Source organism: Saimiri boliviensis, chromosome 14, assembly GCF_048565385.1.
Source record: "Saimiri boliviensis isolate mSaiBol1 chromosome 14, mSaiBol1.pri, whole genome shotgun sequence".
Classification (NCBI taxonomy): Eukaryota; Metazoa; Chordata; class Mammalia; order Primates; family Cebidae; genus Saimiri; species Saimiri boliviensis.
The window spans coordinates 6,275,551-6,295,494 of record NC_133462.1 but is presented as its reverse complement, the minus strand read 5'-3'; the positions used below and the strand labels follow the sequence as shown (position 1 = coordinate 6,295,494).

Here is a 19,944-nt window from a genome sequence, read left to right as displayed (position 1 = left end):
CTACAGGCGCACCCCACCACACCCAACTAATTTGTATATTTTAGTAAAGACGGGATTTTACCATGTTGGCTAGGATGGTCTTAATCTCTTGACCTCATGATCCGCCTGCCTTGGCCTCCCAAAGTGCTGGGATTACAGGTGTAAGCCACCGCAACCGGCCAAGTACTTTTTTTTATTTAAAGAGTGGGAAATGCCGGGCGCGGTGGCTCAAGCCTGTAATCCCAGCACTTTGGGAGGCCGAGGCAGGTGGATCACGAGGTCGAGAGATCGAGACCATCCTGGTCAACATGGTGAAACCCCGTCTCTACCAAAAATATAAAAAATTAGCTGGGCATGGTGGCGCGTGCCTGTAATCCCAGCTACTCAGGAGGCTGAGGCAGGAGAATTGCCTGAACCCAGGAGGCGGAGGTTGCGGTGAGCCGAGATGGCGCCATTGCACTCCAGCCTGGGTAACAAGGGTGAAACTCCGTCTCAAAAAAAAAAAAATAAAAATAAAAATAAAGAGTGGGAAATGTCATGTGTCATTGGTGGGAGGGGGCACCCTTGAACTTGGGGGAGTGGTGCTTGGTGGTTTCCCCATAAGCGCCTTAGGCGCTCTTTATTTTCTTTATTTTTTACAGTTTTTGTTTTCCTCTCTATCAGAATCCCCTTTAAGTTCACTGATTCCTTCTTTTGCCTAATTAAGTCTGCTGTTGAACTCATCCAGTGAATTTTTCAACTCAGTTACCATATTTTTTGCTTGAATTTTTTTATTTCTGTTTTGTTTTCAGGCAGGGTTTCACTCTTGCCCAGGGTGGAGTGCAGTGGCATGATCTTGGCTCTCTGCATCCTCTGCCTCCTGGATTCAAATGAACCTCCCACCTCAACCTCCTGAGTAGCTGAGACTACAGGTGTACACGATCACACCTGCCTAATTTGGTTGGTCTCAGAACTCCTGGGCTTAAGTGATTCTTCTACCTCGGCCTCCCCACGCTGCTATCCCCACCCCCACCCCCACCCCCGCCCCCCGTGCTGGAATTCAGGTGTGAGCCATGGTGCCCAGCCTGATAATTTCTTTTTGATTCTTTAAAGTTTCTATGTCTGTTGATATTCTTCTTTGCATGTGTAGTTCATACAGTTTTCCTGATTTCGTGAACTTGTCTGTGTGTGTGCTTTTAACTCATTGAGCATTCTTGTGGCTGCTATTTCAAATTCTTCAGTAATTCACATAGAGTCAGTCCTCTGTATTCATGGCTTATGCAGCCACAAGTGGAACCATCTGTGAACTACAAATAGCCAGAAAAAAATGGATGGTTTCATCTGTGTTGAACATGTGTAGTCCTTTTTTTTCTTGTCATTATTTCCTAAACAATGCAGTATAACAACTACTTACATAGCATTTACATTGTATTAGCTATTATAAGTAATGTAGAGATTATTGAAATCATATGGGAAGATATAGGTAGGTTGTATGCAAACACCATGCCTTTTTATATAAAAGACTTCAGTATCTGTAGGGAAAGACGGCCAGGGGAAAACTGTGGTGCAGTAAAATAAAAGCAGAGATCAAGCAGTAACAGGAGGTCTGTAGTAAAGACCATCTAACGGTGATGTAGCAGGCACGGTGGGGAACAAACCTCTTGAACACCGAACTGAGGAAGAAGTGGCTTCTTATTCAGCTGGGAGTTGTGGGGGTGCTACAGCCTTATTCATCGAGCTCCCTGAGCTGCAGCTTCTCTCCCCTTTTATAGGCTTACAATGCTAAAGGGGAAACTGAGGTGGAACTATGTCATTGTCCATTTGCTGGAGTCTGACCTTACAATCTTTTGGCTTTATTGATTTGCTAATTCATACGCAGCGTGAGCGGGAACCAGCAAGGGAGCGGGGCTTACAGAGACAAGACAAAAGCAACAAGCTGTTTGTTAGCAGAGGTGTTTCCAGGAGGGAGCCTGGTCCATGGAGATGTGGGCTCATGAACCAGTGCCGGACTCCATCCGGCAGAGATAACATTCATTTGCAGCTCTTTTTAGGTTAAAAGGAGAGATGCTGGGAACTAAAGAGGGAGTCATTTTCCCAGCTCTTTGGTATTTAATTTTTTTTTTTCCTTCTTCACCCTCCTTCCCATATGGAAGGTGGGGAAGAAGAGGTGAAATTGAAGGAGGTGAGGGGGGTCTCCCTTCTCACCAAGACCCCACAACTGTAGACTCACCGATATGTGGTCTCAGCTTGGAAGAGCTGTAGACACTTTACCACAGTGCATAAGAACTTCCATGTGAGGTGATCCCAACAATACTACTGGGGCAGGAATTCACAAGATGCTGGGCACCCAACCTCTTCTCCAGAATGTCTAGAAGGTGGGACATGGAGTCAAAGGACATTATTGTCAGACCTTATTATTTAATGTGTGTGCCCTATTGGGTTTCAGACTTAGATGGGAACAGGTACCTCTTCCTTCCTGTTTCTCCCTTTTGGAATTGAAATATCTAACCTGTGTCTTCCCTACTATTGTATTTTGGAAGCACATAACTCATTTGGTTTCACAGGTTCACAGCTGGAGATGAGTTTGCCTCCAGATGAAACACAGCTTTGAGTCTGACCCATATCTGATTTCAATTATAGTTAGATGCAGCTCTGGACTATAGACTTTTGAATTGGTAGTAGAAAACATTAAGGCTTTGGGAGTCATTGGGATGGAATGTATTTTGTATGTGATAAGTACATGAATTTTGGCAGGCAGGGGTAGAATTCCATGGTCCGACTGTTTTTCTCTCCTCCACAATTTATGTTCAGACTTAATCCCCAATGCCCAATCTCCAAGAATTATGAGGTGTGGCCTTCAGAAGGAGGTTGGATCATGAGGGGTCTGCCTTTGTCAGTGGGATATGGTGTTCTTTTCACTAAGATATCAAAAGGCTTATTCTAGGGAGTTCACTGCTTTTTGCTCCTTCTGTCCCTTCTGCCGTGTGGGGACACAGCATTCCTCATCTCCAGAGGATGCAGCAAGAAGACAGCATCTTGGAAGCAGGGAATATCCCTCAGCAGACATCAGTCCTGCTGGCACCTTGATCTTGGATTTCTCAGCCAGTGGAATCATGAGAAATACATTTCTGTTCATAAATTAGTCCGCCTTATTTTGTTATAGCTGCACAGAAAGACTAGGACATACTCTTAAGTGTTATGTAACTGTTGGATTCTGTTGATTCAGCTCTAATTTTCAGACATCTAGGTTCAGGTGCTTGCTCTGCTGGTTGCAGGTCGTTGACTTAGGCAAGTTCCTTAGCGTGTCTACGACATAATTGTCTTCTAGTAAGATGGGAAGAAATCTTTCTGTCATTGGTTGTTATGTCGTCATTTGAATTAGAACATGTAAAGCATTTGGAGTAATGCCCGGCACATGAGAAATGTTCCAAAACTGTAGATGTTGCTGTTGCTCTTGTCATCACACTTCTTAGTTTCTGACCTTTCTTTAGAGCCACTAAGAGCATTGTCATCTCTGAAGACACCACTTGTATTCTAGCTCATCCATACACCTCACTTGGTGTATCAAATATAATATCTAAAACTTGCATAGGGATAACCATGTGTTTATTTCTTATTTTGTCCACAAAAATGAGAAATGTGCACTGATTTAGAGAAAATTCTAATCTCCCATTGAATTTTATAAAAACTAAAATTAGGGACATATAATTATCTCACAGTTGCTTTTCATGAATATGTCAAAACGGATGCTTCAATCAAATTGACGTGACCTTCTCTTCTCATTTTATGTAAAGATAAGAGCTCACTCATTGTTCATCACTGAAATGTGTTTTTCATTTCAGGGATCTTTGACATTCAAGGATGTGGCCATAGAGTTCTCTCAGGAGGAGTGGAAATGCCTGGACCCTGCTCAGAAAACTTTGTACAGGGACGTGATGTTGGAGAACTACAGGAACCTGGGATTCCTGGGTGAGGATAATTTTCCTCCAGAAGTTAGGATCTTCCTTTGTGCATTTTTGTACTTTCCTTATTATAGGAGGTCTTACGTTATTTGACAGAGATTGAAGCCTTGTTTGTTCACAAATAAAAAGCTTCATAATGCTGTATCTGGCCTTTAACTGTCCCATTTCTATGGATATTCTGCTGCCTTCTTTGTACATAAGTGGTGGTTCCAGAACTGATGTACATATAAAACCTTATAGCAGAGTTAATATAGCAAATTCCCGGCCGGGCACGGTGGCTCAAGCCTGTAATCCCAGTACTTTGGGAGGCCGAGGTGGGTGGATCACAAGGTCGAGAGATCGAGACCATCCTGGCCAACATGGTGAAACCCTGTCTCTACTAAAAATACAAAAAATTAGCTGGGCATGGTGGCGCATGCCTGTAATCCCAGCTACTCAAGAGGCTGAGGCAGGAGAATTGCCTGAACCCAGGAGGCGGAGGTTGCCGTGAGCTGAGATTGCGCCATTGCACTCCAGCCTGGGTAACAAGAGCGAAACTCTATCTCAAAAAAAATATATATATATATAGCAAATTCCCTGTTCCCGTTTTACATCCCTGTGCTTTTTTTTTTTTTTTTTTTTTTAGAGACACTCTCAGTCTGTTGCCCAGGCTGGAGTGCGGTGGTATGATAGCACACTGCAACCTTAGCTTCTTGGGATCAAGCCATCCTCTTACCTCAGCCTCCCAAGTAGCTGGGACTATGGGTGTGCACCACCATGCCCAAGTAGAGACAGGGTTTCACTGTGTTGCCCAGGTTGATCTTGAACTCCTGGGCTCAAGCAGTCCTCCCACCTTGGCCTCCCAAAGTGCTGAGATTATAGGTATGAGCTCGTATGCTTGGCCCATCCCTGTGGTTTTGATTCATTATTTCTTGGGAGAGAGCTAGATGTCTGCATCTTACAGTGTTCCCTAAGCATTCAGAGGGCGGCAATCAATGGATGAGTTTGTGAAACATTTTGTAGATTCAACTGCAGTGTTTTCTCTTCAACCTAAACGTTAGGCTGGGTTCTGGAAAAACCATGGGACATCTTCTTTCTTTTTTTATAAGCAGGACTCTGTCTTCCTGACCTGAATATTATCTCCATGTTGGAGCAGGGAAAAGAGCCCTGGACTGTGGTGAGCCAAGTGAAAATGACAAGGAACCCAAACTGGGGGGAATGCATGAAAGGTGTGATCACAGGTAAGAGCTCACATGGGCACAGTGGAAGCAGCACCATGAAACTGTTTGTGTAAAACTGCAAGTGGGAGAGTTCTATAAGGAAACAAATTTGATTTTCTGTGAACTCTGAAATGTTTCTTCTTTCCTGTTTATCACTTTGCTCCCCAGACACGTGTAAGTTTATCCTTTCACTCTCCAGTGGCGCTGCAGCTCAAACAGGGCAAAGGACAAGACTATTATGATGGATCACAGTGTCATCTGTATTCTGTGAACTCTGATGCTTTGACTCTGTGGCATGGGAAGGAGCTTTTCAAAGGAGTCTCTTTCCTGTGCGGCCTCTCCTCCTGTTCTTGATTCCATGTGATGCTTAATTCTCTGATTCATGTACATTAGAGCTGAGGGCTCCATAGTCCTGATAACCTTGAGCTTTTCTGGTTCCACCGCATTTCCTATACATGATGTGCTGGTCCAGAGATGGGGAAACATTGGTTACCCTTTCTTTGAAGCTGGGATCCTGAAACCGCATGGGACCGTCTTCAGCTCTGCCTGTTCAGGTCCCTCAGCCATTCGTTGAGTTCTTCTTTGAACAATATTCTTGGGTTTGTGACAGGGGAGTCAGTTGGGTCTCCTGAGATTGTTACATAGAAAAACTGTAAAGACAGTTGACACAAAGGTCCTCTCTTTATTCTTAATCCTACACAGGGAGCATATCTCTGTCTTCAGACTCTAAGGCTGGGATCTGTGGACAGAGCAGAGTATCATTTTGAGATCCCTCCTAATACAACTCCTGTGTTTTTCTCTGTCTTGTTTATGCCTTGGCTCTCCCTAATTTTATATTCTCTTTTATGTTTGTGTGAATTTTTACCTCTGAGACTTGCTTTGGATAAACAGATTTCTAGGGTCTGACATTTTATCCTTTTTTCTGCTATGATAACCCATCTTGGGGTTATGAATATCCTCTGGACTATCTCATGGAGTGGGTTGACTGGGTAAGAGAAAATTCTTGAAGGAGAGCACTTTGAGTGATAAGTTTTAACACCATCTTGCTATATACAGTAGTGACTGTTAAAGCCAGAGTAGAATGGTCAACATGTGTCATGATACTCAGATAGCATCACAAGAGCCTGGTTTTTGAGAACTGTCACAAAAGTGTCTCTCAAGGGTACTGTGGCATTATTGATCTCATATACTAATGGTCCTCATTTTTGAGGTAGCGGTGAGTGGTGTAGGAATTTCTCCCAAGGAGAACACTGTCCAAGTTCACAGCTTCATGTCTGCAGGGCGGTTGCCTGAACCACTGCTCATGCCACTTTTTTTCCCCAGTATTTTCCGTTTACAGTGAGTATGACTTTGATCTTATTGAGGAAGCTAATGAAGTTGAATGAGGCTTATATTTTTTAAGTCCACAAAATTTGTTTTAAGCAAGCATTGCTTTCATCTGGTGCATTTTCATGTATTATACATGTACTTTGTTTTTATTTATTTATTGATCAGTTCCAATTTTTTTTTTTTTTTTTTTGAGACGGAGTTTCGCTCTTGTTACCCAGGCTAGAGTGCAATGGCGCGATCTCGGCTCACCGCAACCTCCACCTCCTGGGTTCAGGCAATTCTCCTGCCTCAACCTCCTGAGTAGCTGGGATTACAGGCACGCGCCACCATGCCCAGCTAATTTTTTGTATTTTTAGTAGAGACGGGGTTTCACCTTGTTGACCAGGATGGTCTCGATTTCTTGACCTCGTGATCCACCTGCCTCGGCCTCCCAAAGTACTGGGATTACAGGCTTGAGCCACCGCGCCCGGCCTAAATTGGAAAGTTTTAATATCTCAAACATAATTTTTAAATTAAGTTACTGTCTTAATTGTGGAAATACCGTTTAACAGATCGATTATTCTTTGTTATATAAGATACATTACTTTTCTGTAGTATGTCTCAGTTTCCTAAATGTAACTTCCTGGGTTTTGTTTAAATTGTACCATTTTTTCCTTTCTTGGAACAATTGCTATATTATAATAACTATTCACCTATCTACATTCATGTCCATCATGTTATACTGAATCATTATTTAAAACATATTTTACATTTAGCCCATGTCTTGCACTCCAAGGACTTCTCTACTATTTATAAAACCGTCATGTTTTTTTCATGATGGTCAAGCAATGAGGAATAAATTCTCTTAAAAAACTTGTATTGGGCCAGGAGTGGTGACTCATGCCTGTAATCCCAGCACTTTGGGAGGCTGAGGTGGGCAGATCATTTTGAAGTCTGAGGTCAGGAGTTCAAGACCAGCCTAACCAACATGGTGAATCCCTGTTTCTACTAAATACACAAAAAAAATTAGCCTGGTGTGGTGGCACATTCATGTAATCTCAGCTACTTGGAAGGCTGAGGCAAGAGAATTGCTTGAACCCAGGAGACTGAGGTTGCAGTGAGCTGAGATTGCGCCACTGTACTTCAGCCTCGGCGACAGAACAAGACTCCGTAAGAGAAAAAAAAAATTTTATTTTGTCCAGAAAAGTTTTTTTTCGAGGTTTTCGTCTACGATTTTTGTAGCTTGCGGTCTTACATATAAGTCTTTATTCATCTTGAATTAATTTTTGTACATGATGAGAGACAGGAGTCCAGTTTCATTCTTCTGTAAATGGCTAGTCAGTTTTTCTAGCATCTTTTATTGAATAGAATGTCTTTTCCCAATTGTTTTTGTTGAGTTTATCAAAGATCAGTTGGTTGTAGGTCTATGGCTGTATTTTTGTGTTTCCTATTCTGTTCCATTGGATAGCTTCTATTTTAATGTTAGCATTTGTATCTATACATTTTCTATTTTAGAACAGTTTTTTCTACAATCGCAAGTTTTGGTTTGTTCTATTTTCACTTTTTTGTTCTTGTTTTGAGTTTTTAAAATTTTCATTGTGATTTCTAATTTGACATATTGGCTGTTTCACAGCATGGGTTTTGTTGTTGTTGTTGTTGTTGTTGTTGTTGTCGTTGTTGTTCTTGTTTTTTTTCGAAATGGAGTTTTGCTTTTGTTGCCCAGGCCAGTTCATTGGTGTGATCTTGGCTCACTTCAACCTCCACCCATTGCGTTCAAGCAATTCTCCTGCATCAGCCTCTCGAGTAGCTGGGCTTACAGGTGTCTGACACCATGCCCAGTTACATTATTTTGTATTTTTAATAGAGACAAGGTTTTACCATGTTGACCAGGCTGGTCTTGAACTCCTGACCTCAGATGTCCCACCCACCTCTGCTGCCCAAATTGCTGGGATTACAAGCATGAGCCACCATGCCTAGCCTAAGAATATGTTGTTTCCACATATTTGTTGATAATCTAATTTTCTTCTGCTGTTGATCTCTAGTTTTATTTTATTATGATGGGATAACTTATACTTTACAATTTTAGTCTTTAGTTTTAAAACTTTTTCTTTTCAAATATTTCTTTTGAAGAATGTTTCATAAGAAGTTCTGAAAAACTTGTGCTGTTTTTAGTGATGTGTTGTGCATATATAGATTAGGTCCAATTTGATGTATAGTTTAGGTTCTATAGTTCCTTATATTTCTTCTATCTGATTGTCCTATTTTTAAGTAAAAGTGGGCCATTAAAGTCTCTTATTATTACTGTGGTAGTATTTCTCTTTTTAGTTATGTTAATTTTGTTTTACATTTTAAGGATCTCTAATATTAGGCACATATTATTATATCCTCCTAGTGAATTACTCTGTTAATCATTATGTAATACCCTTCTTTGTCTCTTGTACGAGTTTTGACATAAAGTCTATTTCAACTGATATCATCTTAGCCTCCATTCTGTTACCATTTATAGGAGATATCTTTTTTCAGCCCTTCAATTCAGCCTATGTGTGTCCTTTGAATTAAAGTAAGTCTTTTCTGGATAGCATGTAGCTGAAGCCAGTTTTAAAAATTCACTGAGACAGTCTCTGTCTTCTGATTGTGGAGTATAAACCACTTACATTTATTATAATTACTGATAGAAAAGGACTTATATTGCCATTTTGGTAAGTGTTTTCTGTGTCTCTTTTAGATTTTTGTTGTTTTTTCTCTTACTGCCTTCGTTTTTATTTAGTTGATTTTTTTTCCTGAAATAGTTTTATTTCCATTGTGTGTGTCTTCTGTACATTCTTTGTGGTTACCGTTGCAATTACAGAAAACACTTGAACTTTATAACATCCTATTTTAAACTAATAACAGCTTAACTTCAGTTACATACAAAAATAACTTTTTTACAGATCTGCTTCCACGTTGTGTTTTTGATATCCCAGATTATGTTCATTGTGTGTGTGTGTGTGTATATGTGTGTGTATATGTATATATATATATACATATACATATACACACACATATACACACACACACACACAATGAACATAATCTGGGATATTATTGTGTCTCTATTAACTGTGTCTCTATTAACGTATATTTAAGCCTTGACAAGAGTCTTCTGCTTTCTTTGTTTTCTCAAACAAATCTTCACCTACTGTGCTAGGGATCCTCATTCTGCATCCCATATCTCCTTAACATTTTTGTACTGTCAGTAGGGTTTTATGGTGTCTTTATGTGTGTATACAAAATGAATTCATCCATCTCCTCTTCATGGCTGTTTTCTGTTTTTTCTTCAGGACTGAAATGTAAGAACATTCATTTACATATCTCCTGATATGTAGGGTTGTTAAACATATACCTGGAAATAGAACTCATGGGACACTCAATTTGATAAATTTCATAGCAAATATTATAGAAACATAAATCTGTTATCTTCCCATATCATCACACTACCTTCTTCTTTTTTTTTTTTTTTTTTTTGAGACTGAGTTTCGCTCTCGTTACCCAGGCTGGAGTGCAATGGCGCGATCTCGGCTCACCGCAACCTCCGCCTCCTGGGTTCAGGCAATTCTCCTGCCTCAGCCTCCTGAGTAGCTGGGATTACAGGCACGCGCCACCATGCCCAGCTGATTTTTTGTATTTTTAGTAGAGACGGGGTTTCACCATGTTGACCAGGATGGTCTCGATCTCTTGACCTCGTGATCCACCCGTCTCGGCCTCCCAAAGTGCTGGGATTACAGGCTTGAGCCACTGCGCCCGGCACTACCTTCTTTTTAATTGTCTTCCCTTGTTGTCCTGTACCCATAGTATAATTCTTATGTGTAAGTATTAGTCAGCATAATGCTACTTTTATATTTTCTTCCAAAGCCAGGATTTTAGCTGTTCCTTGTGCAATTATATTCCCCCAGCTCTGCAAGCACAAACGTTGCTGCCCCATGTTCATTACTCCTTGCCCTCTCCTCTTGCCCTTTCTCCTTCTGGGCCTTTCCTAACATATTGCTTTGGTCCAGATAGACCACCCAGTTACTGACTAGCATATCAACTTTATATTTACACTTTTGCAGAACTCCCTCACCTCCCATGTGACTCTCACTCTGCAAGGGGTGACCCCTACTCATTCACTTGACCACTTTCTGATTACTTTCCTAAATAAATACGTGCAGGGGACGATGACTCAGATACTGTTCGTTATTCATAATGGATGGCTGAATAATGCTTTTGGCAACACTATTTGGCTTTTGAAGTATTTCTTTCTACACTCTTGATATTTGGGTTGACCTCTTACCTGCACTGCTTGTTTAGGAAGTTTTTTTTTTTTTTTCCTCAGAACATGCCACTTTAGGGAAGTTGTTTTTAAAAACATGTTTGATCCTGCAAACCCAGGTTCATATCTTTGTAAATTGGGCATAGCTATTTACTTTTCAAGATAAAAATTTACTTTTCAAGGATCTGGGTGGTGTGAAGTTCAACATGTTAGAGCCAGCTACTTTGGTTCTTGGTGTGGGTTTTTTTCTGGTGTGCCATGGCTAACTCCTTCTGTGTCCTCATGTGGCAAAGACATTGTCATGCAAAAAGCAGAAGCTTTTTCATGTCTCCTCTAATTGCATTCCTGAAGTTCTATGCACCATCCTGACCTAATTGCCTCCCAAAGACCACACTACCAAATACTATGTCGTTGAGGATTGGGTGCTTAACATAGGAATTTTGGCAGACGTAAGTCTTTATATCAGAGCAGTCTACATTGTATCTGTAAGTTTTCATTTTGCAGTTTGTTCCAAACAGTGTTGTCTTTTATCTTAGTTCTTACATTTTCCAAGTACAATCTCCAAATCATACATATTTTGTAGCCAATGAACTAGATAATTAAAGACAGTGAATAGGACTGGGCGCAGTGGCTCACACCTGTAATCCCAACACTTTGGGAGGCAGAGGTGGGGAGATCGCTTGAGATCAGGAGTTCCAGACCAGCACGGGCAACATAGCAAAACCTCATCTCTACCAAAACTGCAAAAAAAAAAAAAAAATAGCCAGGCATGATGGTGCACATCTGTGGCGGGGATCACTTGAGCCTGTGTGTTGGCAGTTGCAGTGAGGTGAGATCATGCCACTGCACTCTTCAGCCTGGGTGACAGGATGAGACTCATCTCAAAAAATAGCAAAAAAAAAGACAGTGAATACATAGGGAGTTGTTTGTTTGCTGCATAGTTGTAGGCATGAAATCATAACTGGGAATTCTGATTTCCTTTCCCAAGTTTTATTCTTTTTTTTTTTTTTTTTTGACAGTCCCTCTTTGTTGCCCAGGCTGAAGTACACTGTCATGATCTTGGCTCACTGCAACCTCCCCATCATAGGTTTATGTGATTCTCACACTTCAGCCTCCTGAGTAGTTGGGATTACAGGTGTGCACCATCACACCTGGCTAATTTTTTTTTTTTTTTTTTTTTGAGACGGAGTTTCACTCTTGTTACCCAGGCTGGAGTGCAATGGCACGATCTTGGCTCACCACAACCTCCGACTCCTGGGTTCAAGCAATTCTCCTGCCTCAGCCTCCTGAGTAGCTGGGATTACAGGCACACACCACCATGCCCAGCTAATTTTTTGTATTTTTAGTAGAGACGGGGTTTCACCATGTTGACCAGGATGGTCTCGATCTCTCGACCTCGTGATCCACCCGCCTCGGCCTCCCAAAGTGCTGGGATTACAGGCTTGAGCCACCGCGCCCAGCCAGTTTTTATATTTTTAGTAGAGATGAGGTTTCTCCTTATTGGCCTGGATAGTCTCAAACTCTTGGCCTCAAGTGATCTGTCCACCTTGGCCTATCAAAATGCTGGGATTACAGGTCTGAGCCACCAATTTTTATTCTTTATAATGTTATATATTTACCTTTCTCTCACCCAAAGTGCTAACTATTTCTGACACTGCTTAGCTTCTGAGATCAGACAAGATCAGATGCATTAACAGTGGTATGGACATAGACAAATTTGCCTTTCTTTTTTTTTTTTTTTTTTTTTTTTTGAGACGAAGTTTCGCTCTTGTTACCCAGGCTGGAGTGCAATGGCGTGATCTTGGCTCACCGCAATGTCCGCCTCCTGGGTTCAAGCAATTCACCTGCCTCGGCCTCCTGAGTAGCTGGGATTACAGGCACGCACCACCATGCCCAGCTAGTTTTTTTTTTTTTTTTTTTTTTTGTAATTTTAGTAGAGACAGGGTTTCACCATGTTGACCGGGATGGTCTCGATCTCTTGACCTTGTGATCCACCCGCCTCGGCCTCCCAAAGTGCTGGGATTACAGGCTTGAGCCACCGCGCCAGGCCAAATTTACCTTTCTTTTATCTTTAAAACTCAGTGACAGTGGAGGGTGGGGAGTTGGGGAGAGATAGCATGGGGAGAAATGCCAGATATAGGTGATGGGGAGGAAGGCAGCAAATCACAGTGCCATGTGTGTACCTATGCAACAATCCTGCATGTTCTTCACATGAACCCCAAAACCTAAAATGCGGGACAGGCGCGGTGGCTCATGCCTGTAATCCCAGCACTTTGGGAGGCCCAGGCTGGTGGATCACAAGGTCAAGAGATCAAGACCATCCTGGTCAACATGGTGAAACCCCGTCTCTACTAAAAATACAAAAAATTAGCTGGGCATGGTGGCGCATGCCTGTAATCCCAGCTACTCAGGAGGCTGAGGCAGGAGAATTGCCTGAGCCCAGGAGGCGGAGGAGCCGAGATCGTGCCATTGCACTCCAGCCTGGGTAACAACAGCAAAACTCCATCTAAAAAAAAAAAAAAAAACCGGGCCGGGCGCGGTGGCTCAAGCCTGTAATCCAAGCACTTTGGAAGGCCGAGGCGGGTGGATCACGAGGTCGAGAGATCGAGACCATTCTGGTCAACATGGTGAAACCCCGTCCCTACTAAAAATACAAAAAATTAGCTGGGCATGGTGGCGCGTGCCTGTAATCCCAGCTACTCAGGAGGTTGAGGCAGGAGAATTGCCTGAACCCAGGAGGCGGAGGTTGCGGTGAGCCGAGATCGCGCCATTGCCCTCCAGCCTGGGTAACAAGAGCAAAACTCCATCTCAAAAAAAAAAACAAAAAAAACCTAAAATGCAATAAAAATAAAAATAATAATAATAAAATAAATAAAACTCAATGATCTCAACATATTTTCCAGTTACCATATGCTACCTCTAGAATGTAAGTTCTTGCTTATTATTAATGGAGAATTGTCTAGAATTTCATACTAAATATTTGTATTTTGTGGTTGTTCATTATTTACCTGCTGGTTTTATCAGAGGTTATTAGAAGGTTTTATTTGTTAATTTATATTATGATTAGTAATTAGTTGAACTTGTGAATATTTACCATTACAGCATATCTTGCTGTGGTTTGGCATTTATTTGTATGATGTAAATACATGTAACTTTTTTACTCTTCTGAGAGAGCCATATGTTTACTGCCAATTGGTGTGTCATTTAGGGTTAGTGGTTGTAAAATACTTGTTTTAGTGCCCAAATGTTTGCACAACATGAATCTTTTGATCGTAGGATGTGTGAAACTAGGCTTTCCTAACACTGATATGAATTACACGTAGTTACCCTTTCTTAACTATAGAATTCTTTTCATTTTGTGTTTCTAAAAATAGAAGATGGTGGGAAAGTTTTACAACTTGCTAGTATAAACACTATGTTTAGTGTAGTGTGTTTTCAGTATAAAATAATGTTTACCAGTAGTAGTTATTTTAAAACCCCATGTTCATTATATTTTGCAGGTATCTCTCCTAAATGTGTGATCAAGGAATTACCACCAATGCAGAACAGTAATACAAGAGAAAAATTCCAAATAATGATGTTGGAAGGACATGAAAGCTGTGACATTGAAAATTTTTACTTCAGGGAAATCCAGAAAAATCTACAGGACCTTGACTTTCAACGGAAAGATGGTGAAATAAATTATAAAGAAGTGCGGATGACCCGTAAAAACAACCTTACTGGTAAAAAACTTCACCATAGTCAAGGGGATGTAGAAAACAAGCATATGGAAAATCAGCTTATATTAAGCTTTCAGTCACATGTGGCTGAACTGCAGACATTTCAAACTGTCGGGAAAATTTATGAATGTAATCAAATTGAGAGGACAGTTAATAATGGTTTTTTAGTTTCACCACTTCAAAGGATTTTTCCTAGTGTCCAAACCAACATTTCTAGAAAATATGGGAATGATTTTTTGCGACTTTCATTACCTGCACAAGATGAGAAAACACATATTAGGGGAACAGCTTGCATAGGTAATGAGTGTGGCAAAGCCTTTAGAGTGTCTTCAAGTCTTGCTAATCATCAGATTACTACAGAGAAACCTTACAGATGCAATGAGTCTGGCAAAGCCTTTAATCGGGGCTCACTACTAACTGTACATCAGGTAGTCCATTCAAAAGGGAAACCGTATCAATGTGATGTGTGTGGCAAGATCTTCAGACAAAATTCAGATCTTGTAAATCACCGGAGAAGTCACACCGGAGACAAACCCTACATATGTAATCATTGTGGCAAGTCCTTTAGTAAAAGTTCCCACCTTGCAGTTCATCAGAGAATTCATACTGGAGAGAAACCTTATAAATGTAGTCAGTGTGGGAAGTGTTTTAGTCAAAGTTCCTCTCTTGCAACTCATCAGACAGTTCATACTGGAGATAAACCCTACAAATGTAATGAGTGTGGCAAAACCTTTAAACGGAATTCAAGCCTCACTACACATCATATAATCCATGCAGAAAAGAAACCATATACATGCGATGTATGTGACAAGGTCTTTTATCAGAGTTCACAACTTGTAAGGCACCAGATAATTCATACTGGAGAGACACCTTACAAATGTAATGAATGTGGCAAGGTCTTCTTTCAACGTTCACGTCTTGCAGGGCATCGGAGAGTTCATACTGGAGAGAAACCTTACAAATGCAATGAATGTGGCAAGGTCTTTAGTCAACATTCACATCTTGCAGTGCATCACAGAATTCATACTGGAGAGAAACCTTACAAATGTAATGAATGTGGCAAAGCCTTTAATTGGGGCTCATTACTCACTATACATCAGAGAATTCATACAGGAGAGAAACCTTACAAATGTAATGTTTGTGGCAAGGTCTTTAATTATGGAGGATACCTTTCAGTTCACATGAGATGTCATACTGGAGAGAAACCTCTCCGTTGTAATAAATGTGGCATGGTCTTCACTTACTATTCATGCCTAGCACGTCATCAGAGAATGCATACCGGAGAGAAACCTTACAAATGTAATGTATGTGGCAAGGTCTTCATTGACAGTGGAAACCTTTCAATTCATAGGCGAAGTCACACTGGAGAGAAACCTTTCCAGTGTAATGAATGTGGCAAGGTCTTCAGTTATTATTCATGCCTAGCACGTCATCGGAAAATTCATACTGGAGAGAAACCTTACAAATGTAGTGATTGTGGCAAAGCCTATACTCAGCGTTCAAGCCTCACTAAACATCTGGTAATTCATACTGGAGAGAAACCTTACCATTGTAATGAGTTTGGCGAGGCTTTTATCCAAAGTTCAAAACTTGCAAGATATCACAGAAATCCTCCTGGGGAGAAACCACACAGATGTAGTGAATGTGGTAGAACTTTCAGTCATAAAACAAGTCTGGTGTACCATCAGAGAAGACATACTGGAGAGATGCCATATAAATGTATTGAATGTGGAAAAGTCTTTAATTCCACTACAACCCTTGCAAGGCATCGGAGAATTCATACGGGGGAGAAACCTTACAAATGTAATGAATGTGGCAAAGTCTTCCGTTATCGCTCAGGCCTAGCACGTCATTGGAGTATTCATACCGGAGAGAAACCTTACAAATGTAATGAGTGTGGCAAAGCCTTTAGAGTGCGCTCAATTCTGCTTAATCATCAGATGATGCATACTGGAGAGAAACCTTATAAATGTAATGAATGTGGTAAAGCTTTTATCGAAAAGTCAAACTTGGTTTACCATCAGAGAAATCATACTGGAGAGAAGCCATACAAATGTATTGAATGTGGCAAGGCCTTTGGGCGGCGCTCTTGCCTCACTAAACACCAACGACTTCATTCTGGTGACAAACCTTATAAATGTAATGAGTGTAGCAAATCTTACATTAGTCGCTCAGGCCTCACTAAACATCAGATAAAACATACTGGAGAGAACCTTAGAACGAAACTGAATGTGGAAAGGCCTTTAGACATTGTCCTAACTTCTGGGATCACCAAATAATTTATACTTACTGATATAGCTTGTATATTTGTCCCTTCCCTCTGAAATCCCTAACCTTAATCTCCAGTATTGGAGGAGCCTAGTGGGAGGTGATTGGATCATGGGGTGGATTTCTCAAGAAAGGTTTAGTACCATTCCCCTTAGTGCTGTCCTTGTGATAGTGAGTTCCCATGAGGTCTGGATGTTGAATAGTGAATGGCAGGGCCAGGCACCATGGCTCATGCCCATAATCCCAGCACTTTAGGAGGCCAAGGTGGGTGGATCACTTGAGGTCAGGAGTTCGAGAGAGAACAGCCTGGCCAACATGGTGAAACCCTGTCTCTGCCAAAAATTACACAAAATTAGCAGGGCTTTGTGGTAGGCACTTGGAGTACCAGCTACTCGAGAGGCTGAGTCAGGAGAATCACCTGAACCCTCAAGGCAAAGGTTGCAGTGAGCTGAGATTGCACCACTGCACTCCAGCCTGGGTAACAGAGTGAGACTTCGCTTCACACACACACACACACACACACACACACACACACACACACACACAGGAATGGCACCTCCCTCATTTGTTCCCCTTCTGGCCATGTGACATGCCCACTTCCCCTTCACGTTCCACCACCATTTTACCCTTCCTGAGGCTTCCCCAGAGAGTAAGCAGATGCCAGCACCATGTTTCTGTAAAGCCTGCAAAATTCTGAGCCAATTAAATCTCTTTATACATTACCCAGCCTCAGGTATTTCTTTCTAGCAATGCAATTATGAGTTGATAAACATTTACACATGCAGTGAATATAGCTAAGGTTTAAGCAACTGTTCGCAAGGCATAAGAATATAAATCCTGGAGAGACATCACAGAAGTATACTATGTGTGGTAAGAGTACTTTAAAGGTCAAAACTTGCAAATCTCTGAGTAACTTGAAGTGCAGATATGCTTTACAAATGAAATGAGTATGGCAAAAACTTTACCAGAGTTCAGTCACTACCTGACATGAGAGTTTATATTAGAAAGAATTTTTTTTTTTTTTTTTTTTTGAGACGGAGTTTCACTCTTGTTACCCAGGCTGGAGTGCAATGGCGCGATCTCGGCTCACCGCAACCTCCGCCTCCTGGGTTCAGGCAGTTCTCCTGCCTCAGCCTCCTGAGTAGCTGAGATTACAGGCACACGCCACCATGCCCAGCTAATTTTTTGTATTTTTAGTAGAGACGGGGTTTCACCTTGTTGACCAGTATGGTCTCGATCTCTCGACCTCGTGATCCACCCGCCTCGGCCTCCCAAAGTGCTGGGATTACAGGCTTGAGCCACCGCGCCCGGCGGAAAGAAATCATTTAAATGTATGTGCTAGAGGCTTTCCCCAGGTATCTGAACTCACTAGACATCAGAATATACATCTTTGACAGGAACCACACGAATGGAATGTGTGTGCCAAGGCTTCTTACCTGAACATCAAAACAGAAATATCAGTATTCATACAGGACAACAGCATTAGAAATGTAACAAATGGGGTAAGTCTTTTTAAAAAAAATCAAATGGGCCACGTGTGGTGGCTTACACCTGAGCACTTTGGGAGGCCCAGGTGGGTGGATCACCAGAGTTCAGGAGTTTGAGACCAGCCTGGCCAACATGGTGAGACCCTATCTCTGCTGAAAAGACAAAAATTAGCCAGACATGGTGGTGGGTGCCTGTAATTCCAGCTACTTGGGAGGCTGAGGCAGGAGAATTGCTTGAACCCAGGAGGTGGAGGTTGCAGTTAGCCCAGACTGTGCTATTGTACTCCACCTGGGTGATAAAATCAAGACTCTGCCTCAAAAAAATAAAAAAATCAAATGTTCATGTTTTTGGAATTTGAGATAATTTATGCAGGAGAAAAGCCAAATGAGTGTGCTTAACACGGAGGGACATTTAATCAGTAGCGTGTCCAGGCTTTACCAAATTATTCATACTGAAGAGAAACCATGGAAATGTGGTCAATATGATAAAATTTTAAACCATTTCTCAATAGATTCCACATTAGATAAATCATGCAACGGATACTAAGTCTGCTTCTCCATCCAGGATTGACGTGGAATGGTAAATACTATAACTATAAGACAAAATTTGTTAAAACCCCTGGTAGTATATACATCAAAGGAGCAAGAGCATGTGTGGAAATGGCCAATTCAGTTTATATAACAATTATATTCACTTTGACATTTGTTAAAACGGCTACTTGACTGTTTGTGACCTTCATCCTGAAGTATGAAGTCTATCGCCTTTCCTACACATCTTCCATTATGGTCTCTGGGAATAAATCAGTAAGATGAGGGGGCCTACTTCATTAGGTGTGGCTTCTTCATATCCATGTTTTGTGGAAGATGAAGGCCACTGTACTGTGTCAGTTAAGCAGCATGGGGTATGGTGGAGAATAATGTAAATTTACAGTATAAGTCACTGAGCTTGTGTTCAATCAGGGTGTTACTTTGGGACGTGGGAAACAGTTGCCTGATAACTGACCAAGAAACAGCAGGAAGGACATTGATAGATTCAGATTCAGGATTTTCATGGAAGGTGAGTGATAGGTTGCTAGAGACGATTGCATGAGAGAAATAATGCAGGATAATGGTGGTCGTCTCTGTTGAATGATAGCTGTTATATGTCAAGGATTAGAATGTAATCTTGTTCTTGGAAATAGAAGAGAGCAGTTATCAGGAGAGTTTAATCAAAAGAACTGGAATAGCATGTTCATAAGTGGGATTCACATTTAACTTTATATTTTACTGCTCTTATATTCAGAATATCAGAAGTCTTCTGTTTTAATTAATAAAATACTATCATTTTTGTTCATAACTCAGTCATGTTCCTTTTACCAACACAGTTTCGTTCTACCTTAGTAAGGAACTAACAGACACTGCACCATTATGCTTTCATGGTTGAAATAATGTGTAACAGTTTTTTTTTTTACGGTAGAATCAACAACAGATTTTTGCAAATACAGTAGTTCCCCTTACCCATGGGATACCTTCCAAGACTCCCCTGGTGAATGCCTGAAACCCTATAGTACTGAAGCATACATATACAGATTCAGTAAAGTGTTTTTTTTTGTTTTGTTTTGTTTTGTTTTTTTTGAGACGGAGTTTCGCTCTTGTTACCCAGGCTGGAGTGCAATGGCGCTATCTCGGCTCACCGCAACCTCCGCCTCCTGGGTTCAGGCAATTCTCCTGCCTCAGCCTCCTGAGTAGCTGGGATTACAGGCACGCGCCACCACG

General features: G+C 41.3%; 1 protein-coding gene across 3 annotated transcripts in view; it reads left to right on the top strand.

The window, feature by feature from the left end:
* The window catches only part of ZNF841 (zinc finger protein 841), a 33,267-nt gene extending 13,442 nt beyond the window's left edge, over positions 1 to 19,825 (top strand). For 2 of the 3 annotated variants that reach the window (XM_074385999.1, XM_074386000.1), the window contains 3 exons: positions 3,801 to 3,927; positions 5,009 to 5,140; positions 14,216 to 19,825. In XM_074385999.1, coding sequence (XP_074242100.1) covers positions 3,801 to 3,927; positions 5,009 to 5,140; positions 14,216 to 16,713 — 2,757 coding nt within the window. In that variant the 3' untranslated portion in view covers positions 16,714 to 19,825. The remainder of the gene's footprint in view (positions 1 to 3,800; positions 3,928 to 5,008; positions 5,141 to 14,215) is intronic. The other variant, XM_010332112.3, reaches the window with a different exon arrangement.
* The last annotated feature ends 119 nt before the right edge of the window (positions 19,826 to 19,944 follow it).